This window comes from Diceros bicornis, chromosome 14 (genome assembly GCF_020826845.1).
Source record: "Diceros bicornis minor isolate mBicDic1 chromosome 14, mDicBic1.mat.cur, whole genome shotgun sequence".
In the NCBI taxonomy this organism is placed as follows: domain Eukaryota; kingdom Metazoa; phylum Chordata; class Mammalia; order Perissodactyla; family Rhinocerotidae; genus Diceros; species Diceros bicornis.
Window position 1 is genome coordinate 61,039,749 of NC_080753.1, and position 21,622 is coordinate 61,061,370.

Below are 21,622 nucleotides of genomic sequence, written 5' to 3' on the forward strand. Positions count from 1 at the left end.
TAAAGCAATGGGTCATTCCCTGAGGTAAATTCCTGTTATAAAACCGGTTCTGCATGTGGAACAAAATATTAGAATTAAATTATTTTCTCCCCTCTCCGCTCCCATCACCACCAAAAAAGAAACTGTTTTGGAGGAATGCGTGGGTATGAGGAGGAACAGCAATAGTGTATTATATAAATAACCATTATGCTGGGCAAGAAAATACACCAGAAATTGCTTTTAGCTTACCTGGCTACTATCTAAAATTTTGTTAGATTAGCAGCTATACATGAGGAAAATCTATATTTAATATAATCTATTAGTAAAATCCTCCCATATGCCTTTATAAGTGAATGAGCCCATTATAATATAGCTTCTGCTAGTACAAAGATTCCATTTCCAATCATTGCCGCCCTAAGATTGATACCGAGCACCCAGAAGCTCCTGTACAGGTACTCCGGTTGGTTCGTGTAGGGTTAAGATGACAGTCTGGGTAGTGGCTTACATTCTAAAAGTCCAAGGTCCTAAACTGTCTTCCTTTCTCCTTTATGGTTCTTAACATTACAGGATTTCATTTTACTCTTGCTTTTAAATGCAAATGGACCTGATATTTGAATTTTTAATTTAAAATTTCTTTTTATTTTAGAAATTTATCTAAAACAAAATTAGTTGTCTCTAAAACAAAGTTCCCCAGTAAGTTGTATCCATCTCTCAACACCCACCCACCCCCAACTCCCAAGGAAATTGTATCCCCCTTCTCTGATTTCTTTGTCTCTATTTCCATTCTTCTATGTCTAAATGTTACTAATAGTTTCATCTGAATTCTTTACCTGGTGCTTCAAGTTAGAAGCAGAGTCATCTGAGATTATAAAAGGCCTAGAAAAAATCATGTCTGATGTGTCTGCCTTGGGCTGCTTCTCCTTAGTCGCTTGTCTTCAATCTGGTGTAGATGGGGTGGGCATAAGGGTTAAGGCCATGGCTGTCTGAGTGTGGGAGTGTATCAGGTTAAGAACTCTTGAATCCTCTGTTGTGGCTAATTATCCAGACCATTCTACCCTCTATACACGCACTGTGGTATGACCCTAAGGGTGCAAAATGAAGGTGAGGCTGTGACTTGAGGAGAGGGGAATACTGCTTTGTATTAAGGTATAACAAGAAGAAGAAGAAGAATAGCTTTCATTTGTTGAGTCTGTGTACCACGTTCTGTGCCAAATTCGAGACACAGGTTATAAAGCTTAACTCCCAGCAGCCCTGAGAGGTAGGTGGTATTATGCCTATTTGACAGATGAGGAAACATAAACTTTTGTTAAGAAGCTTGTCCAGAGAAAACTGGACTGTGGTTACCAGGGCAGTGGGGGTGGGGGGTGGGCACAAGGGGTGAAGGGAGTCATATATGTGGTGATGGACAAACAAAAATGTACAACCCAAAATTTCACAATGTTAGAAACCATTAAAACATCAATAAAAAAAAAAAAAAAAAAAAAAAAATCTTGTCCAAGTTCACACAAACAGGAGCTGGAACAAGAATTCAGACCCAAGCCTGTCTGATTTGAAAGCCTTGCTCTTGACCTGCTGTCCTGTATTACATGTAATTTATATGGCAGGAGGAGGTGTGCATATGTGCACTTTAAAGATGGAGAAAAGCACAGTGTAATCTCTGCTCTTGACTATGGTTGGATGCCAATGTGGGTTTTTACGTGTTATGTTACACAAGAGGAAGAAACCCCGGCAAGATGAGATAAGATTGGAAAGCTGACCCAAGTTTGGCATGGATCACTGTCTTGGTGATCCATGCATGCGAATGTGATGCATCATTTCGCTTCTTAATTCTTGTTTTGTCTCTGTACATTAAAGGTCAATTATGTATGTTAATGGAGGGAAGCCAGACGTGAATAACTCCAAAGAACCAGTAATCTAAGGAGCATTTCAGTAGCAGTTTGCCATTTATATGTGACTTGTTTGTGGTAGATTTAGTCCCCTATATGTGTTTGCTTAGTCATCCCAGAATAGTAATGGATGAGTCTGTCCCAAGACCAAAGATCAAAGTAGATTATCCCTAGGGGAAAATCAGACAGTTAATTCCTAAGGAAAATCTTTCTAATTCACTTAAAAGCACAGCTTCAGGCTGCTGACACCTTTTCTTTTTTTTCCCTGAATTCATTTAGAACTTATGCTGTCAGGAGGATAAGAGATGCCTTCAGAGAAAATAAGAACGTAAAGGATCCTGTAGAAATTCAAACCCTAGTGAATAAAGCCAAAAGAGACCTTGAAATAATTCGTCGACAGGTAAGATGTTTCAATGATGTACTATTTTTCATTAAGAGCTTAAAGCTTTGACATATCCACCTTGGTTGGACATCACTGCTTTTGATGTTTATGATTTACACCACAGGATCATGAAACTCCGTTCCTTTTACTCATATAGACATAGAAATGTGACCTATCATGTTATTGAATTCAAGGAGAACATAAAGGAAAATATCAGCTTTCCAGAGAATGCATCCTTCTGGGAAGCTAAGTTCTCAGTTTACTGAAGGCTGATGCTTTAAGTATGGAACACTTTAAAAAAAAATTAGTCGGGGCTAGCTGGGTGGCACAGCGGTTAAGTGTGCGTGCTCCGCTTTGGCGCCCCAGGATTCGCAGGTTCAGATCCCAGGTGCGCACCCACGCACCACTTGTCAAGCCATGCTGTAGTAGTGTCCCATATAAAGTAGAGGAAGGGGGCCGGCCCAGTGGCGCAAGCGGCTAAGTGCGCGCGCTCCACTGTGGCGGCGCGGGGTTCGCTGGTTCAGATCCTGGGCGCACACCGATGCACTGCTTGGCAAGCCATGCTGTGGTGGCGTCCCATATAAAGTGGAGGAAGATGGGCACGGGTGTTAGCCCAGGGCCAGTCTTCCTCAGCAAAAAAAGAGGAGGATTGGCAGATGTTAGCACAGGGCTGATCTCCTCACAAAAAAAATAAATAAATAAAGTAGAGGAAGATGGGCACAGATGTTAGCCCAAGGCCAATCTTCCTCAGGGAGAAAGAGGAGGATTGGCATCGGATGTTAGCTCAGGGCTGCTCTTCCTCACAGAAAAAAATAAAATAAAATAAAATAAAATTGTCTCTTAGTAAGATCTGTTACACATTTATAGTGGACATATGTCAAAGAGTATAAATATATTCTACTTTTCCTGGTATTTTTAAATAGTTGAAGATAACGTTGCCCTTTTCTTGAAGACATGGTTATTGGTGATGAACCTAAATTTTATTGCCATATGGAAGGTGTATCTGCAGGTGCAAATGGTGTAAAGCACAGCTGCTTAGGTACTGACCCCATAAAGGCCCCTGGAAGGTGTTTTTGTTTTCATCTTGCAGAAGCACTGGGGAATCACCTTGATTTGTGCTTGCTTTTCTCTTTCTCATGAGGTAAAGTGGAGCATGTGCAACGGCATGGTCTCCTGGGCAGTGTGATATGTCCATCTTTCTGCAAAATTAATTAGAGAGTCAAAGGCTAAAGTAGCCTGCTATTGATTGGTTTTCTCACCCTCTAAAAAATCATCCTTTTCACTATTTTTCTTTGATTTAGCAACAATCACACTGTAAGCTCTATTTCTGCTTCCATTTGTTTTTCTCTCTTATTTGCAGTGAATTTGTTTATAAAATGTGGAAGGGAAACCCCTTACCATTTTCCTAAGTTCTGCTAGTGTTTTGGAAAGGGCTTCTTGAGCATCATCAGGAGATGCCAGCTTGGCTGACATTATGTCATATAATAAATGACATTTTTGTCAAAGATATATATGTCTCTCTGACCCTTCTTCAAGCTTGGCTGTAAACAGAAGTCAAAAAAGAAGCGATATTAAAAACTGTTGTTTTCATTTTATGTTAAAATTTAAGAAGTCTTGTTATGTTGCCTACATAATGGAACAATCCCTTCTAGAATAACATTTTGGATTCTGATAACCCTCATAGAGTTCTACAGTTCCTAGCAATAGAACTTTGCCACATTCGCACAAGCCTAGAAAATGATCTTTAACTAAAGGCATGAAAAGATACTAGGACAGTCAGGAAAAGAAACTGATCTGCACATTTGCGTGTACTTTGATAGTGGCAGATAAATCAGTTGCCGTTTTGAAAACTCTAGAACAAAGGCATTTTCCAGTCATCAGTGGTTTAATTTTATGGGATCCTTTAGCACTGCAACTTGGAAAAACAAACAGCCTGAGTCCTTATTTTGCATAAACTTAGAGGGATTCAGTTTTTTGGCACTTTCTCACGTAGAAGTTGGTAAGCATCTCCAAAACAGGCTGGTTTTATCTTTTAGTATAAGCTAGCTCAGAGTAGAAACTGCTTAGAAAAGGAGACCTGTAAGTAATCTGTGCCACCGTTTCTTCTGTTACGTAATTGTCTGCGTTACCTCCTGGTTTGAAATGCCAAAACTACCGTTTCAGAAGAATAAAAAAAAAAAAATAGACTGTGGCCGTCATCAGACATCCCTGGTGAATTCACACTCAAAACAGACTCAGACACTGGAGCTGCTGGCCATGTGCTGGGGCCAGGGCGCCCTCCCCAGGACAGCCTGGCAAGCGCACCTTCCTTGATGGTGGCAAACACATGCTGCCTACTTGCAGGCCCAGGGCTTCCGTATTAACTAGTAGAGCAGCATGTGATTGACAAATAAAAGCATTCTGATTCCATTGGAGAGCTAGTTAGCCAATTATACAACAGCAGATGGGAAGTTTCTATTCACATCCCTTTCATATCAATTCTATTCCTTAATCCAAGCATAACATTTATCATAGTTAGCTTATGAGATGTAGTGGACTCCCTGAGCCACCATGCCCTAAGCTGGTATAAGTTAACATTGGACTAAAGGCTTAAAATAAAGTGGCAGCTGTATTTTTTTGCACTGGCTGCTATAATAGCCTTCTAACTTGCCTCCCTCTTTGCCCCCCAATGGTCTATTCTCCACCTGCTGCCAGAGTGATCTTTATTTGTTTTCCCAGGGGAAGATCTGCCCTAAGCTAACATCTGTTGCCAATCTTCCTCCTGTTTCTTCCTCCCCCACCCCCCAATACATAGTTGTATATAGTTGTAAATTCTTCTCGTTCTTCTGTGTGAGCTGCTGCCACAGTGTGGCTACTGACAGACGAGTGGTGTGATTCAAGCACCCGGGAATCGAACCTGGGCCACCGAAGTGGAGCGCACTGAACTTTAACCACTAGGCCATCAGGGCTGGCTCCAGAGTGATCTTTCTTAAAAGGAAAATTAAAGCAGGTTACACTCCTGCTGAGAACCCTCCAGGGGCTTCATAGCACCCTGACCATAGAATCCAAAGTCCTTATGAGTCCACAAAGGCCCTCTTTCCTCTTGTCTCCCTCATTCACACCATTTCAGTTACTGTCTTGTTCTCCCTGGTACACCCCCAGCTTGTTCCCCTCTCAGAGCCTTTGTACTTCTGCCTGGAGTAGTCTCTCCCCAGACCTTCCCATAGCTCGATTCCACTTTTCACTCAGGCTTTTACTCAGATTTCACCTTATCACAGAGGGCTTCCCTGACCACACTATCTAAAATAGCCTGCTTCCTTCTGTCACTCTATCCCCTTACCCTGCTTTACTTTTCCTTATGGCACTTAGCAACGCTGAAAACAACATTACTTGCCTTGTCTTTTCTCCTCTTCCGTGAAGACCTGGAGGTCACCACTGCCTGGTGGGCAAGAGCGTGGGCTCTGGGGCCAGCCTGCCTGTGTTCACATCCTGACTCAGCCTACTAACTATTTTGACTTTGAACCAGACATTTAACCTCTTGGTGGTAATACAAAATGCAGATGAAAACAGGCCCAACTTTGGGGCCGGCCCTGTGGCTTAGCGGTTAAGTGCGCGTGCTCCGCTACTGGTGGCCCGGGTTTGGATCCCTGGCGCGCACTGACGCACCGCTTGCCCGGCCATGCTGAGGTGGCGTCCCGCATACAGCAACTAGAAGGATGTGCAGCTATGACATACAACTATCTACTGGGGCTTTGGGGAGAAAAAGGAGGATTGGCAATAGATGTTAGCTCAGAGCCGGTCTTCCTCAGCAAAAAGAGGAGAGTTGGCATGGATTTTAGCTCAGGGCTGATCTTACTCACCAAAAAAAAGTAACAGGCCCAACTTCATGGGTTATGGTAATATATGTAAAGCCCTTAGAGAGATGCTGCCATGTAGTAAACACTTGTTATTGTTGTTATCCATAGTATCTAGAACAGCCCCACATAGAGTTTGCTCTTATTATTTGTGGACTAAGTGAATATATGAAGTTTGGCCCCTGAGATCATACACCTCAGTCAAGGGCTCTGTGCCACCAAAATCGTGGTATCTTGCTGGCTTCTCAGACCCTCTCTTCAAAGGGAATGAACCATGAAAGGAAAACAGAAATCTGATGAGGATCTTGAGACATTACCCTCATGCACTGTAATATCCTTCATATCAAGTCCCTCTTCCACTTGGACCCAGAGACCATCCACCAGGATGCACATCCGTCTCAGCACCACTTTTCCAGGGATGAGGAGCCCACAGCCACCTTTCCAGCTGCCAGATATGCACATCCGTACAGGCAGTCCTTGAACTGAAATCCTCCCTCTGACTTTCTCCTCTCTCAACACTGTTCCTAATTCCCTGCTTTCTAGTCATTCTTTAAAGTGGACCTTGCTTTTACAGCTATTTCTTCAGTCCCTTCAATCAGCTGTGATACTAGGGATACAACTGTAAGCATGCTAAGAGTTTGCAGTTTTAAAGAAGTCTCTGAGCAAAGATTTTCTTCTGTTTCTTTTTTAAGTAGAGAAACCAGGATTCAAAAAAGCTGGATGCCTTGTCCATGGCCACGTGGCCAGACCTGAGCTCAGGTCTTCTAATTCCTTAGTGCAAACTCAGAAGTTCAAGGACGAGAGCTCCTGAGTCAGTAGAAACTGAAGGACACGGGCCAGCCCCGTGGCTTAGCGGTTAAGTGTACACGCTCCGCTACTGGCGGCCTGGGTTCAGATCCCGGGCGCGCACCGACGCACCGCTTCTCCGGCCATGCTGAGGCCGCGTCCCACATACAGCAACTAGAAGGATGTGCAACTATGACATACAACTATCTACTGGGGCTTTGGGGGACAAAAAAAAAGGAGGAGGATTGGCAATAGATGTTAGCTCAGAGCCGGTCTTCTTCAGCAAAAAAAGAGGAGGATTAGCACGGATGTTAGCTCAGGGCTGATCTTACTCACAAAAAAAAAAAAGAACTGAAGGACAAAGACATTCCTACATCATCCCCCAATTTTGTCCCCAAGATAAATATCAGGGACCACATCAACCTAGCTCAGCCTCTCTTCAGAGGTCATTCCTTATATCCTTATGCAAGGAGATATTTAGTCTTCATTGTGGCAACTCTGAAGGAGTCTAGATAGCATCAGCATTTCTTATTAGCCTTTCACACCGCTCCTAAGGATTACTCTGATTTCAAGAAGTGGCAGATTGTTTGTCCTCCATTATGAGCAAGTCCATTCTCCATAATTAGGGCCCACTGAATAAAAGCCTGTATATACTTGTTCTTTCTTTGACATTCTTGGACTAGCTTCCCCCTTAAAAATTGTTATCTAGTCTCTCAATCTCTAATCTCTTTCCATCTGCATGCATCCATCTCATGTTCCAAAACTAGCAGAGACATGCTTCCGCCTTTCTATAAACTCCCATTATTTTTATACAAAATGGTTCTGTGAAAACAGATTGACCCTGGCAGCTTGTTTGATTCTTACTATATGCTGAAAGCAAGTTCTGGACTAGCCCCCACTAAACCTAGCTGCCCTATCTGCTTCCCAAGCGGGATCAGGAAGTTGAAGAGACCTTTTGTGTATATGCCAAATGGTGCCAGAAATGATGCACAGAATCTAGGCTGTGTGTAGGATTGGGCAAACAGCTCTCACACAATCTGGGCAGCAAAGAGGTACCTAAGGGTTTTCGCCCTCAGACGATAAACAAGGCTTCTTGGGTGTTTCAAATCAGAAAGAGAAGCAAGAAGGTCAACCAGGCTTTGCTTTTGTCTTTTTTCCATTTTGCTGTTCTGAAGATAGTCCTTCTGATTCCTATATATAAGGCATTAATTAGAATAACTATCAGTTAATCACCCGCACTTACAGTTCTGCAGTGTGTCATCCCCTTTGGACTTTAAACAGCCATAGCATGCCCTGGTTTTGTATCACTGCTTCTGTGTCCTATAACCATGCTACTCAAGGTGTCCTCTAAAGACCTGCAGCATCAGCCATCACCTGGGGGCCTTCTCTCCTTGTGTGGTTCACAGAGATTTGGTGTTCATTAAAGAGAAAATATTTTCCAAGCATTTTGAAATAGAGTGGTAATCTTTGTTATATACCTAGCTAAATAGCCACATGTCTGTGAGAGGAGAGCAAATAGAAGAGACAGTTGGGAATGAGAAACTCTACAGCTGCAGCAATGGAGTATTTGCCAGACCTGTATTTCTGTACTTTGGCAAGATTTCCTTGAATATGTGAATTAAGACTGTGACTTCAGGAATATTCAGCAAAATCCTACTTGTGTCTCAACATTTTCTTGAAACTTAATGGTGAAAATTAATATATCTGTGCAAAGTTTGGGTTTGTTTACAGCTGTATAATGCTATCAGTGTTCATTAGAGGGCATCCTATGAAGGCAACCCTTCAGTTCTTCTAGAGTCTCATATAGCAGCAAACCTAGGTAACAGAAATTGCGGGGGTGGGGGGTGTCTGTGTGTGTGTATTTTATAGACCCTTCTCGTTGGTAGTTAATGGGGTAAAACCATGATCTCTAGGAAAAGAACAAATATTTCTTATTGAGAGGTTCCCAACCACTAACTTAAGTAGGCTAGTGGATTTAGCACTAAATTTACATCCAAATAATGTTTGGTTACCCTACCAGGGATGGGATAACCATGTGTTGAAGTAAGGACTGCATCGAACAGAACAAGGCTCATCTGTAACTTAACTATTTGGATGAAGAAATGTATTGTTACTGTAGTATGTAACTATACAGTGAGAAGATAAACTGGATGTTTTCTGATTCTGGATAACAGTGAAGGTTTTGGAGTCATACCAGTCTTGCCAGGAGCTTTTCAGTGATGACAACTGTATAGCACATTGGCCATTCTTAAGCTGATGTTTTTTTTTTTAATGAAGCAATTAAAATGGCGGATATATCAGACACAGAATTCTGAACCTGCAGTTGTAAGTGATTAAGAGTAGGCATTATGTACAGCCATTGAAGATAGCAGGGAAGGGGTGGATATTACAAGTAGCACGCATTTTTGTTAACCTGAGTGTGTATGTATGTGTGTGTGTTTGTGTGAGATTAAGCATTTTCAGTGTTTCAGCTTACACTTACTTGTTATATTTGTAGATCACTAAAAGCAAATTTGCTCAGTTTATTGGCATTTTGGGTGGTGGTAGGTGAGAGTCTCTGAAACCGTATTTTTTACTGTGATTTGCTATTTTATGGTTTAGTCTTTAAATGACCATTCAAGAGAAATATCCACCAATAACTTTTTGTGTGTGTGTGTGAGGAAGATCAGCCCTGTGCTAACATCTGCCAATCCTCTTCTTTTTTTGCTGAGGAAGACTGGCCCTGGGCTAACATCCGTGCCCATCTTCCTCCACTTTATATGAGATGCCTCCACAGCATGGTTTGACAAGCAGTGCGTCAGGGCGTGCCCGGGATCCGAACCGGCGAACCCCGGGCCGCCGCAGCGGAGCGTGCACACCTAACCGCTTGCGCCACCGGGCTGGCCACACCACCAATAACTATTTTAATGTGCCTGTTCTGACATGAGAAGCTAGTGAACAATGGCTGTCTTCTCTCACTGTCGGTCACCGCGACATCCACGCCATTGCCCTAAGCAATGGTTAAAACTTGAGTTAAATTGATGTCTTACCCACAGTTCTCATCCTTTAGAGTAGCCTGTGAAGAGGTAGGATTGTTTTTTAGATCCTTTGGGGGAAAAGTAATAGTGGATTCTGTATCTCTCCTCATGTAGACATTTAGCTTAAGTACCATTTTGATAGTTTGGGGGATCTCAAAAATTTACTTGGTAGCTGTTTTGATGGAGTAAAGGAAAGTCAATCCCTATATTAGGGGCATTTAAAATACATGAAAAGAATTAAATACATTGTTTACAATAGCCAGGAGGTGGAAGCAACCCAGATTTCCACAGACAGATGAATAGATTAACAAAATGTGGTACGTACATTCAATGGGATACTATTCATCCTTAAAAAGGAAGGAAATTCTGACACATGCTACACCACGGATGAACCTTGAGGACGTGATGCTATGTGAAATAAGCCGGTCACAAAAAGGCAAATACTGTATGATTCCACTCAGTGTGAGGTACCTAGAGTAGTCAACGTCATAGAGACAGAAAGTAGTTTAGTGGTTGCCAGGGGCTGGGGGAAGCAGGGAAAGGGGAGTTGTTTCATGGGTACAGTTTCAGTTTTGCAGGATGAAAAAGTTTTGGAGATCTGTTTCACAACAATGTGAATATTTTTAACAGTACTGAACTGTACTCTTGAAAATAGGATGGTAAATTTTATGTTTTTTTTTCACAATAAAAAATATCTCCCCCTCCCCCCCACAAAAAAGGAATTATAGCTAGTCATCATTTTTGTTGTTGTTAGCCCTGAGCTAACATCCATTAGCCAATCCTCCTCTTTTTGCTGAGGATGATTGGCCCTGGGCTAACATCTGTGCCCATCTTCCTCTACTTTATATGTGGGATGCCTGCCACAGCATGGCTTGATAAGCAGTGTGTGTGTCCATGCCGGGGATCTGAACCTGCGAACTCCATGCTGCTGAAGCAGAGTGCACAAACTTAACCACTATGCCACCGGGCTGGCCCCATCATTTTTTTTCTTAATTGGGAAAAATAAAATTAAATGCTTCAGACACTGGTATTTGAGGGTGGGAGGTTTAAGTCATTTAAAGCTTGAAGAAGTGGATTTGTATCTGTGAGCCTTCAGTTTCTTATATATAAAATCAAAGGATTATACTGTGATTTATAAGGCTACATCCAGTTCTAAAATTCCGTGGTTCAACATTTCAAATAAATATCTCCCCCTACTTCTTTATTTGCAGAAACTTACTGATACATTTTAGAATAAATTACTCTATATTCAGCTCTCCTTGACCATTTTTCACAAAGATCTTAACTCTACAGAGTTTAGACTGCAGATGAGCAAAGTTGTAAGCCACCTATGTATTTATACATCATAAATTCCAAAACTTCTCAGGATCTAACCTTTCTGCTTCAAGGAAAGTCAGAAAATTAAATTATTTTATTAATGTTGCTAGCACCTCTGCTGTTAGCTTTCTTCCTTTCTGGTAGAAGATATGTGTCCAGTACTAGAGCATATCTCTGAGCAGAGCATTTTCTTTCAAAGAAAATGAAGTAGCAGTTGAAGAGCAATAATGTGATAACTGACAGGCAAAAGAAAGATTAAAATGTTTTCCTCAAGCCCCACCTAAATGTTAACACTAGTTTCTTCTTGATATGACTTCTCCCTGCTCCCTGGCTGGCTTCTCAGCTACGTTAAACACAATCTGCCAGATAAATCAAATGCACTGTAGTTTTTGTAATACCATGCCCACAGTTTCTTTCCCTAGGTATTTATTGAGTGCCCACTCTGTGCCATATAGTTATAAATTGACTTTATAAGCTTTTTGAAGGCAAAATTAGAATGGAATTATGAGGTCCATCAGAACCTTGTAGAAGTTCTTTCTCATTTTGACTTTTTGGAGACAAACCCCTCCTCTCCATTCTAGATCCCATCTATTCACTCATTTACTAGAATAGAAATATATAAAGTTTAAAAGTATATCCCAGGGGCCAGCCCAGTGGCATAGTGGTTAAGTTCTCACGCTCCACTTCGGCAGCCCAGGGTTTGCTGGTTCAGATCCCGGGCACAGACCTCCACACCACTCATCAAGCCATGCTGTGGCGGCATCCCACATACAAAATATATGGTCATAGATGTTAGTTCAGGATTGGCAACAGATGTTAGCTCAGGGCCAATCTTCCTCATCAAAAAAAAAAAAAAAATCCCAGTAGTACTTTCTCCTATACCTGTATAGATCAACTAAGATTAAATCAAAGGATCAATCTACATATTTAAAATATAATAGGGGCCGGCCCGGTGGCGCAAGTGGTTAAGTGCGCGCGCTCCGCTGCGGCGGCCCGGGGTTCGCTGGTTCGGATCCCGGGCGCGCACCGACGCACTGCTTGGTAAGCCATGCTGTGGCGGCGTCCCATATAAAGTGGAGGAAGATAGGCACCGGTGTTAGCCCAGGGCCGTCTTCCTCAGCAAAAAAAAAAGAGGAGGATTCCTCAGCAAAAAAAAAAGAGGAGGATTGGCGGATGTTAGCTCAGGGCTGATCTCCTCACAAATAAAAAAATAAAATATAATAATAAAGCAGAGGCAAAGGAGATTTAAGTACTCTGTCTTGGATTTCAATAAAAATCCTCAGGAAATCAACATGAATTTATATACAATGACCAGAATTAGCCCCTAAGTGAACCCTATATTTTTTGGGTATATGAATTCTTTTAATATGAATGCAAAATTCTCCAGCCCCCATCAAAGTTTAAGAAAGCAGGACAGTGAGAAGAGTGTTTAGTTTTCTAACTTGGCCTATGTATGACATTCATTTTTTCAGTCTGTTCAATATATAGTTCCTCTGCAGCTGTGAAGAGACTTCTTCATGCAAGAATTTAAACTAATTTCATCCTCCACTGCTTTTTCTAGAAATCCCAGTAAATCCTCAAGTCTGGAGCAATAGTATTTCCACAGTTGTCATTCCTGTAGGAAAAATGCCTCTCAGTTGGAGATTGCCCATTAAATTTGCTTGATTCTTCCAAGGTTGACATGCATAAAACAAGATTCCATTTCCTTTCTGGAAGAAGCCTATCTACTTCTGCATTTTTCATATACAATAATAGAGTTTTTTTGCATATTTCCATGTTCAAAAGAGCTCCTGAAGAAGGCAGTAGTAATGCCATTTATAGAAAGCTTTGCATGAGTTTCATTTGGGAATTTGTATTATTATTCTCTCATCTAGTCCACTATACCTGTTCACTCTTGAATTCCTTGAAGAACTATTTTTGTTAATGAAGCATCTAAAGTGGAAGTAGATATCATCACCTCTGGAGCAGAAAGTACGTTGATCTCATAGACAAGAGGTGGAAGTTCCCATCTCAGCTCTGATAGTAACTTACTGTGTGATCGAGGGCACATTGTTTATTTGCCTTATTTACCACATCTGTAAAGAGAAAATTTAATTAATGAAGATGACGGTGATGATAATGTGTGCTTGTTCTTAGTGTTGGTTCATTGTGCCCTCTTTATGCACCGACACTATGTGCCAAGCATTTCGCTCAGTTTCTCCTAACAGCCTTGTGAGAAAGATACTATTTTCCTCATGTGTCCGATGAGGAAATTCAGACTTGGCATGTTTGAATAATTTTCCCAAGGACACACAATTAGGAGAATGGTGGGCCCACATCTAGTCTCACTTTTTAGCCAGTTCTTAGAAGAGGGTTCACACTGTGGGCGGCCTTAACTTAACAGAAGGTAAACAAGATGTTGGAGCTAAGAGAAAGCAAGATGTGTGTTTCTTTTTCTAATTGTTCATTTAGAACTCTTATTAGAAGATAACAGCTTACCTTCTGTAGGCTCATGAATAGTTTATCCCTAGGAGCTGGACTCCTTTATCATTTCTCAAAAAACCCTCTCACTCTCTCTGCCTTCAAAAGAAAAAAAAGATACAAAAACCACAGTCTGAAAATGTTAAAGTTCAGCCACCTTATTTAAGAAGTGTTTGCTCAGAATCTCCCCATAGATCTGAAGGTTGCAGCTCCAATTGTGCTTTTCCTGACAAGCTATCACTGAAGTGCCCTTCAGTGGAAACCTTTTGATGCTTTACCGCTTGGCTTGTCCTTTCAAGTAATCAAAGTTAATTCCAGTCCTGCTTTTGCAGAAGATCTTCTCCCCAGATGACAAAGGAACAATGTCACATCTTTTAGGAAGGGCCGTAGAAAGGGGTCACCCCTGTTTATGTTAATTTGTGTTTCTGTACCACATCCTCTGAGGTGGCAAGGAGGTAATGACCCCCCCATGCCCAGTGTGTATATGAGAACATGTACTCATTTCCTGAGAACTTGATGTCTGCAGTTGCATTTTTTCAAATTTGATGGGTTTTTTATATATATATATATATATATATATATATACACACATATATGAAGGATAGTTTCATTGGTGCTGTTGGGAAGATTTCTCGTAATTGAACATCTGTCAGTCTAAAAAAATATTTTTCTTCTATTCAGAGACCTAATACGAGTGATAGATAAGAGATTTTGAGCAAGATACACCTAAATTTAAGTCCTAACACTTACTAGGTAGCTCTCTATCCTTGGTCATATATTTAATGATATTTTATCTCTCTTAAAACATTATCATCATTCAATTTTTCTACTAAAGGCAAAGGAATACCAATCTTAAGTTAATGTTAGTTTTGTACTTGCTGTGGTTTTGAAATACCAGAATCAAATGATGTGTCAGAAATTTTATCTCTTCCCCAATCTGGTAATTAAGGCTGTCATTTCATGGATTGGTCGGGTATAAATGATCAGAAGACTCTAAAAATTCTCTAAGTTGTGGTCCTTAATAATCCTAGTTTTATTAAATAATGCTAGTGCACAATTAAATCAGTATTTTAAATATTTTCCTTTTCTTCAAACATTTCCACTTCTTAGAGCCTAAGAAGTACTTCTCTTCTCCCCACCCATCTCACCTCCTTAATATAAAAATAGTACCAACCGAAGGTCACATGGACTCCCCTTCAGAGTCTATCATGATAGCATCACCAGAGTCCATGACCCGTTAGGCCTCATCTGTAAAAATTAGGAATTGGGCGTATTGGTTTCCAAGATCGTAATAGCACGAGAATTTTTTTATGAATCTGCTGTATTTAACAAACTTAAGTTTAACTGCCTTGTTGAGATTGGATTTGGGTTTTCTTTCATGAAGTTATTCCATGTCACTAATAAGTGAGTGTGTTTCAGAATTGCCTACACAGAGGTAGACGTGCCATAGTGCTCAATACTCAATCAGTGAACGCTGGCTGGCCCAGGAACCAGCAGACCTGGGTTCTGCTCCTAACTCCCTACCAGCTGGCAGGCAGTCATATACCAGCTTCCTCCTCTGGTGAGAAGAGGGTCCCACTATGGGTCTCTAAGGTCCCTTTCATGCCTGATGTTTTCGATTCTGAAAAATAATTGATAATGATTGTTAGGTCCCAGAAACATACCTGTGAATGTTGGATTTTGACCAAGGGTGAATTATGTCACTGACCTCTATTTACTGAATTGACTTGAAAAAGAAAACTTGACTACCCAGATCTCACAGACAGCATGTTTTGTTGAGCATGGGGGAGTAACTGAGTTATGTAATGCTGAGTTATGTAATGTTGTTTCTTCACAGTCAGCCTCAGCAGCAGGACCAATTCGAGAAAAGCCCTTGGCTATACTTTGTAAAAAGCTTTTAACACCCAGTGGTGGCAAAAATGTTACACAGATCATGGTGACTTTGGGGGCCTGTGAACTGTGAACAGAAGCTGCCCTTTCATACAGGTGACAGATCATAGATACCTCATTTACTAATGAGGTTTTCTTCACTGGGACTCAGCAGACCTTCTGAGGAGTGGGTTGAGGAAGGGGAGACCAGAAGAAAGCAAAATTAGATTTTTCTCTTACTTTTGATCCAGGTTCTAACTTAGCAGTGCCAGACTTAGTGTTTTGTTTTTTCAATAACTCTTCAGCTGTTATTTAAAACTTGCAGCTGTCTGTATAACTGTCAATGTTTTTCATAATATTAAGTATTTTTCCTAGTGGACATATCTTTTAAAACTGAGCCCATCTTTTTCTACAAGGCATTGATCACTCTCGTTTCTATTCCAGGCAGCTTAGGCAACCATTAGGAAAACAGCGTGCTCCTGTTTCTTTCTGTACCACGTGGAGCCTGTCCCATGCACAGTCATACTTTATGTCCTGCCTTTGCAGCACTGCAGTTGCTTCATGACTGGAAGCAACTGAGTCTCTCTTTGGCTGGGCTGCAGGATCCTTGAGGGCTAGACCTTCCGTGTCCATTGGACCAGCACAGCACAAGGTGCACAGTGCACCCCCAGTGAACTCCTTTCTGCATTCACCAGCTCCCTGAGGGAAGGTCCTCAATGCGCTGCTTCTGCTTTTTTGCCTGCTGAAATCTTGTTGTCTTCTGGGCCACCGAAGCACTGAAGTGTGACTGTACAGCATTTATTACATGGCTTTGTAATGACATGGTAATAAGTTATCTCTGCCCTTAGCCTCTGACCTTCTGGTAAGACAGAGTTGTTTTTTTGTTCACCATGGTACTCCTAGTGCCTCATAGATGTAGTAAGCACTCCATTACCGCTTAATAGCTTGGCAGGAAGACAGAAGGAAGAGTTTTAAACTGAAACTCAGAAGGAGTGGTTCTAGCCTAGGCTCTGCCTCGGACTCGCAGCATGAGCTGCAGACTTGGCCTTTCTCACGAGTAGTCTTCTAATGTGTAAAGATACCTACCCTGTGTACTTCTTGGCATCTTTGTGAATACAAAGTGAGATAACGCATGAAATCAGCAAAGCCACTCACCAGTGAGTAGAGTTAACCTTCACTAACCAACACTCAAACTAAAAATGCTGCTTTGGCTGAGGAAGTGGCCCTCTCCCTTACCAGAAAGGATGCCATGAACTCGTTCTGGAAATTAGCATATGGGCTCTGCCACAATAAGCTGAAAACAAGAGAGGATCCGATGAGGTGAATTCCAACAATATGAAATAAGGCTGTTGAACTCTCTATATTTGTATTTTCTTGAGGCATGAAAGGCAGAGGATTCAGGAGTCAGATAAGAGTAGTTTTAAATCTTGGTTGTCACTCCCTACCTTTATGAATTCAGAAAAATGACTTCCAGTGGAACTCATTTTCCTGTTCTGTAAAATAGGCATAAGTGTTTACATTTTGTAGGAAAGTAAGAAGTATGTTTATAAATCACTCAGCACCGTGCTTGGCCCATTGTAAATATTCTGTAAATGAAAGATAGTTGCAGCTTCATCCATACTTCAAATTGTTTTTTCCATACTTCTTTTAAAAACTGAAGTGCTAAAATAATGGAGCTGTGCAACAGTTTGGTTTCAGACCCCTAGATGTGCATAAAGGGAGTGGCTGCTGGTTCCTCTTTCAGGCATTTCTGTTCTCCAGTCTCCTCTGTGCTGGCTCTAGAGGCTTTGCTAATCTGCAGGCTCTTGGCATATGGTACTTGTTATAATATAGGCCTGACTTTCCCAAGTGCTTTTCAGTGGTTTCAGTGGAACCGTGAAAACTAAATTCCAAGTGACAGTTTCTGTATGAAATATTTATCACATACCAATAAAAGTATATCCACCAAATAGAACTGGGAGGGCAAAAGGGAAATTCAGTCTGCATAATCTTTCTTCCTTATTTTAAATGTTCCCATCACATTGCAGACTGCTAGGCAATGAAATGAAGAAAGGCTACAGGAAAATAAAAATAGCAGGTAGGGCAAGTTGGTGTTTGCAAGTAAAAGCTGGGAGTGCCTTAACTTGAATAAATAAAGGTATCCTCAAATTCAGAACAGAGGAAAGCAGAACCAGGAGCCCTTAGGAGGCCTAGCAAGCAGAGCAGATTGTACAGGTAGAAAGATCTGATTCCACAGTGTCTTTTCATCCATGCTCATATACAGAGAACAGTGCCTGATCAACAAGGCATGTCTTAGCAGAGCTTGGGTGAGATCTTCCTTAGATTTCTGTAACACTCATCTATTCCTAAGCATTATTGAGTATCCACTGGAATGAGTTACCAAAGTGGAGGCAGAGGGAGCTAGTAATGGTCAGTACCTGAGGAACTTGTTTTCTAATGACAGATGAAGAGCAGACTTCATGTGCCCATGTTCAAACACTTGCCTACGTAGAGGTAGACAAGTAATGAGAGTTGCACATGTGGCTTCTTGGTTTATTAGGGTTTTTTATCCTTGTCTCCTTGAGGACAGGGAATGTATCTATCCCCGCACTTACCACAGTGCCTTACACACTGATAGTGCCTAGAAAATATTGCCAAATGAATTATATGCTTTAATTTTAAAGGACTGAATTATATATACTTGCATTTCTTAGTAATGGCTTAGTGTCATTCACTCTATTTATGGAATAACTTTTATCAACAAAGCAAAAAGTCTTACTTGAGCTAACTAAATTGTATCCATAACATGGAACAATAATAAGAACCATATAATAGTTCTCTCTTTGGGGGCAAATGGCAGCCTTGACACACATACAAACTTATAGCAATCTATTCGTATTTTCCTGGGAGAATTGGGCAGGAATAAAGAGAGTGGAGTGACCAAAACAACTTTGGAAAGGCCTGTTTTAGCAAGTAATTCTTGCCCAAAGATTTGAACAAAAAAGACTCTTTGCTGAGTTAGACTGCTTACTTTTTCCATTGCCTACATCTTCCTTTGGCAGCCTCTTGGGATGGCATAAGGTTCGTATTCCTCCTGTATATATGTGAGGAGATTGGAAGTTGGGACATTGACCTTGGCTTTCTGGTCAATTCTCTGAAGCTTAATGGAAGAAAGGTGCTGTAAACATGAAGATTCTCAGTACTATATAGCTTACTCATCTTTACCCTGTGGGAAAACTCTATTGATGTGAATTCAGACATGCCTGAAAATGTAGGAAGATCAAATACAGTAATATTCTTGCCAGGGTGCTTTGTTTAAACAAATCCATTAGGAAAATTGCGATTACCAAGAAAATGTAATTAGAGGTTGATTGAGCACCTGTAAAAACTAATTCTGGTTATGGTTATTCACTGACTATGGATACTAAAGGGGTTAACATTTCATCATCTCCTATTTGCCACATGCTATAGGCATGGATCATTTCATTTATAAGTACTCTGCAGAGTTTTCTCATTTTACAGGTGAATAAACTGAGGCTCAGAGAAGTTAAGAAACCAGCTCAGAGGGGTTAAGACTATAGAGGCTTGAGACTCCATAGCCAGTATTGGTTGAAGCCAAGATTTGAGCTGAGGTCTCCATCGCCGTACCATGTTGCCTCATGGTAGAATCCTTTGATTGCATTTTAATAAAATGAATTTTATAAAAATTTGATTTACATATACTTTTGTAGTCTTGGAAACCCCTTTCAACTGAGAGCCATTGAGTACTCCAAGTCAAGGAGTGGGTCTCTGGGGAAGGCACCTACTGCCCTGTGACTCCTGAATCCCCATGCCCTGGGTCCTCGGGTGCACACAGAGAAATGAGGTACAGTGACCCCGAGCCCTCAGAGCTCTTAGAGCTTTACTACTGGCAGGATCTGAAAGATAGATTTGTTCCCTCTGAAGGCAGCAAACGTTTGCTCTGGAGGTGAACCAAGAGGCCAGACCCAGAGCTGAGCAGAAGACTGAAAAGAGGATTAAGTCTGACCAGTGAAATGACTCACTCAAAGAAAAGGAATAGTTTGTGGCGTGAGCAAATCAAACCCCTTGCCCCCTAGTTGATGGCCATTTGAGGCTTTGGTATGTTTCTAGGCCATTGTCAGGGATCTGAAGTGTTTGGCTAGACGGGAAAGAGCACGTATGCCTGTCCGTGCACTTGTCCACACAGGACCCTTTAGGTAGATAGTACTAAGGTTTGCTGGATTGCTTGTACCCCTTCCTGGATAGTAAAAGGAAGCTAAATGAAGACTAGAGCATTCCATATCAAATACCTGTGTCATACTCATGTACTCACCTCACATACTTTAAATCATACACGAGTGAAGTTTTTCATTATTTAAACACTTTGTAATATTTGGAAAGAAAAACCATAACCAATCTCTAGACAACCGTAATATGTTTCCCCAAGAAAAAGAAAAGTTTTAATCTTAGTTTTAAAATGTTTTGTGCATATATGTTGTAGTATACTTGGAATTTAGTTCAACTCAACTTTATATTTTAAACCGTATTACTGGGGGTGCCAAAGGCTACTAGACCTTTAGCAGGATCTTCAAAGACACGACTTTTCACCTTATGCTAGTGGTTCTCAGCCTTGACTGTACATTAGATCCACCTGGGATGCTTTTACAAATTCCTATAACCAGGCCCCTCCCCACCAATGGAATTTGAGTCTCTCAGGGTGGGACTCAGGCATCAGTATTTTTTTGTGTGTGTGTGTGAGGAAGATCAGCCCTGAGCTAACATCCGTGCTAATCCTCCTCTTTTTGCTGAGGAAGACCGGCTCTGAGCTAACATCTATTGCCAATCCTCCTCCTTTTTTTTTTCCCCCAAAGCCCCAGTAGGTAGTTGTATGTCATAGTTGCACATCGTTGCTGTATGTGGGACGCGGCCTCAGCATGGCCGGAGAAGCGGTGGGTCGGTGCGCACCCGGGATCCGAACCCAGGCCGCCAATAATGGAGCGCACACACTTAACCGCTAAGCCACGGGGCCAGCCCAGGCATCGGTATTTTTAAAGCTCCCCAGGTGATCACAATGTGCAACCAAGGTTGAGAACCAGAATTTATGCTGAGCTAGGGAGGGACCCTAAGCAGATCTCCCCAACCTGTCACCCTTTACAAAGTGCGTGTTCTCCGGAAGGCAAGTCCTGTGGGCAAGTTGTCTTTGACTTTGTGATTACTGATCTCTGGATCTCTCTTAAGTTAAACTTTTGTTCTAGGGATAATTTTTATTCTGTTGCACTTTTACAGAGATTCAGACTGTGTTTAAGTTCTCTTATGAATTAAACAGTGAAATTGTCTCTTATTACAGCTGAAAATCTCATGTGCTCCCATCTAGCAGGATAGAGTGCAACTCCTGATGATGCTCTTTGCAGTTCGGGCTGATATTGCAAGACGATATTCTTAACCAAGTAGAATGACAAGGCTTAGTGTCAAAAGAATGGCAGAAACATCTCCTCAGGAATGCAGTCCTCATCTCAGGGAAAAGTTATTTAACATTCTTTTGGAGGCGTTTTTTAGGGCAACTGCGGGTTGTTGCTCATGTAAATTGTAGCTTGTCCATCCTGCACTTCCGACTGTCACATAAACCCTGGCAATAAGAATATCCGTAGTGTCTTGTATCTTCATAGCAGTCATTTTCCCAAGTCGGGAGTCCAGGTTCTGGTAGAATTATTAAGGAACTCATGTGGCTTCTCTCTTTTCAGAGGGTTTATATGGGAAAAAAAAAGATATATTAATGTTAATATTAAAGCTGTACACCAAGAAAGATACTTGTAAAATTTGTTGAGCCCTTCAAGATAGTTGATATGAGTATGCTCTCTACTTTGGTCTGTTTTGAAACTATCTGCAGCCCTCAGCTGCATGAGTTGTCCTCAACATCTACTCTCAGATCACCTCAGGAGGAGCAAGGAGACCAGTGGAAGCATGGCAGGGCAATGGCTTTTGGGAGCTGACTCAGTGATAAATGCTAATTAACGCACTGGGCCAAATGTTCTAGCACTCAAAGGAACCAGGCTAGTGCACCAAATTTTTCTGAGGCAATTGTCTGGAAATTTCCTAGTCTGATTTTTCTCAACT

General features: G+C 41.4%; 1 protein-coding gene across 1 annotated transcript in view; it reads left to right on the plus strand.

The window, feature by feature from the left end:
• The window catches only part of LYRM4 (LYR motif containing 4), a 180,065-nt gene that overhangs the window by 43,255 nt on the left and 115,188 nt on the right, over positions 1 to 21,622 (plus strand). The window contains exon 2 of the mRNA XM_058555336.1: positions 2,145 to 2,265. Within this exon, the coding sequence (XP_058411319.1) occupies positions 2,145 to 2,265 (121 nt within the window). The remainder of the gene's footprint in view (positions 1 to 2,144; positions 2,266 to 21,622) is intronic.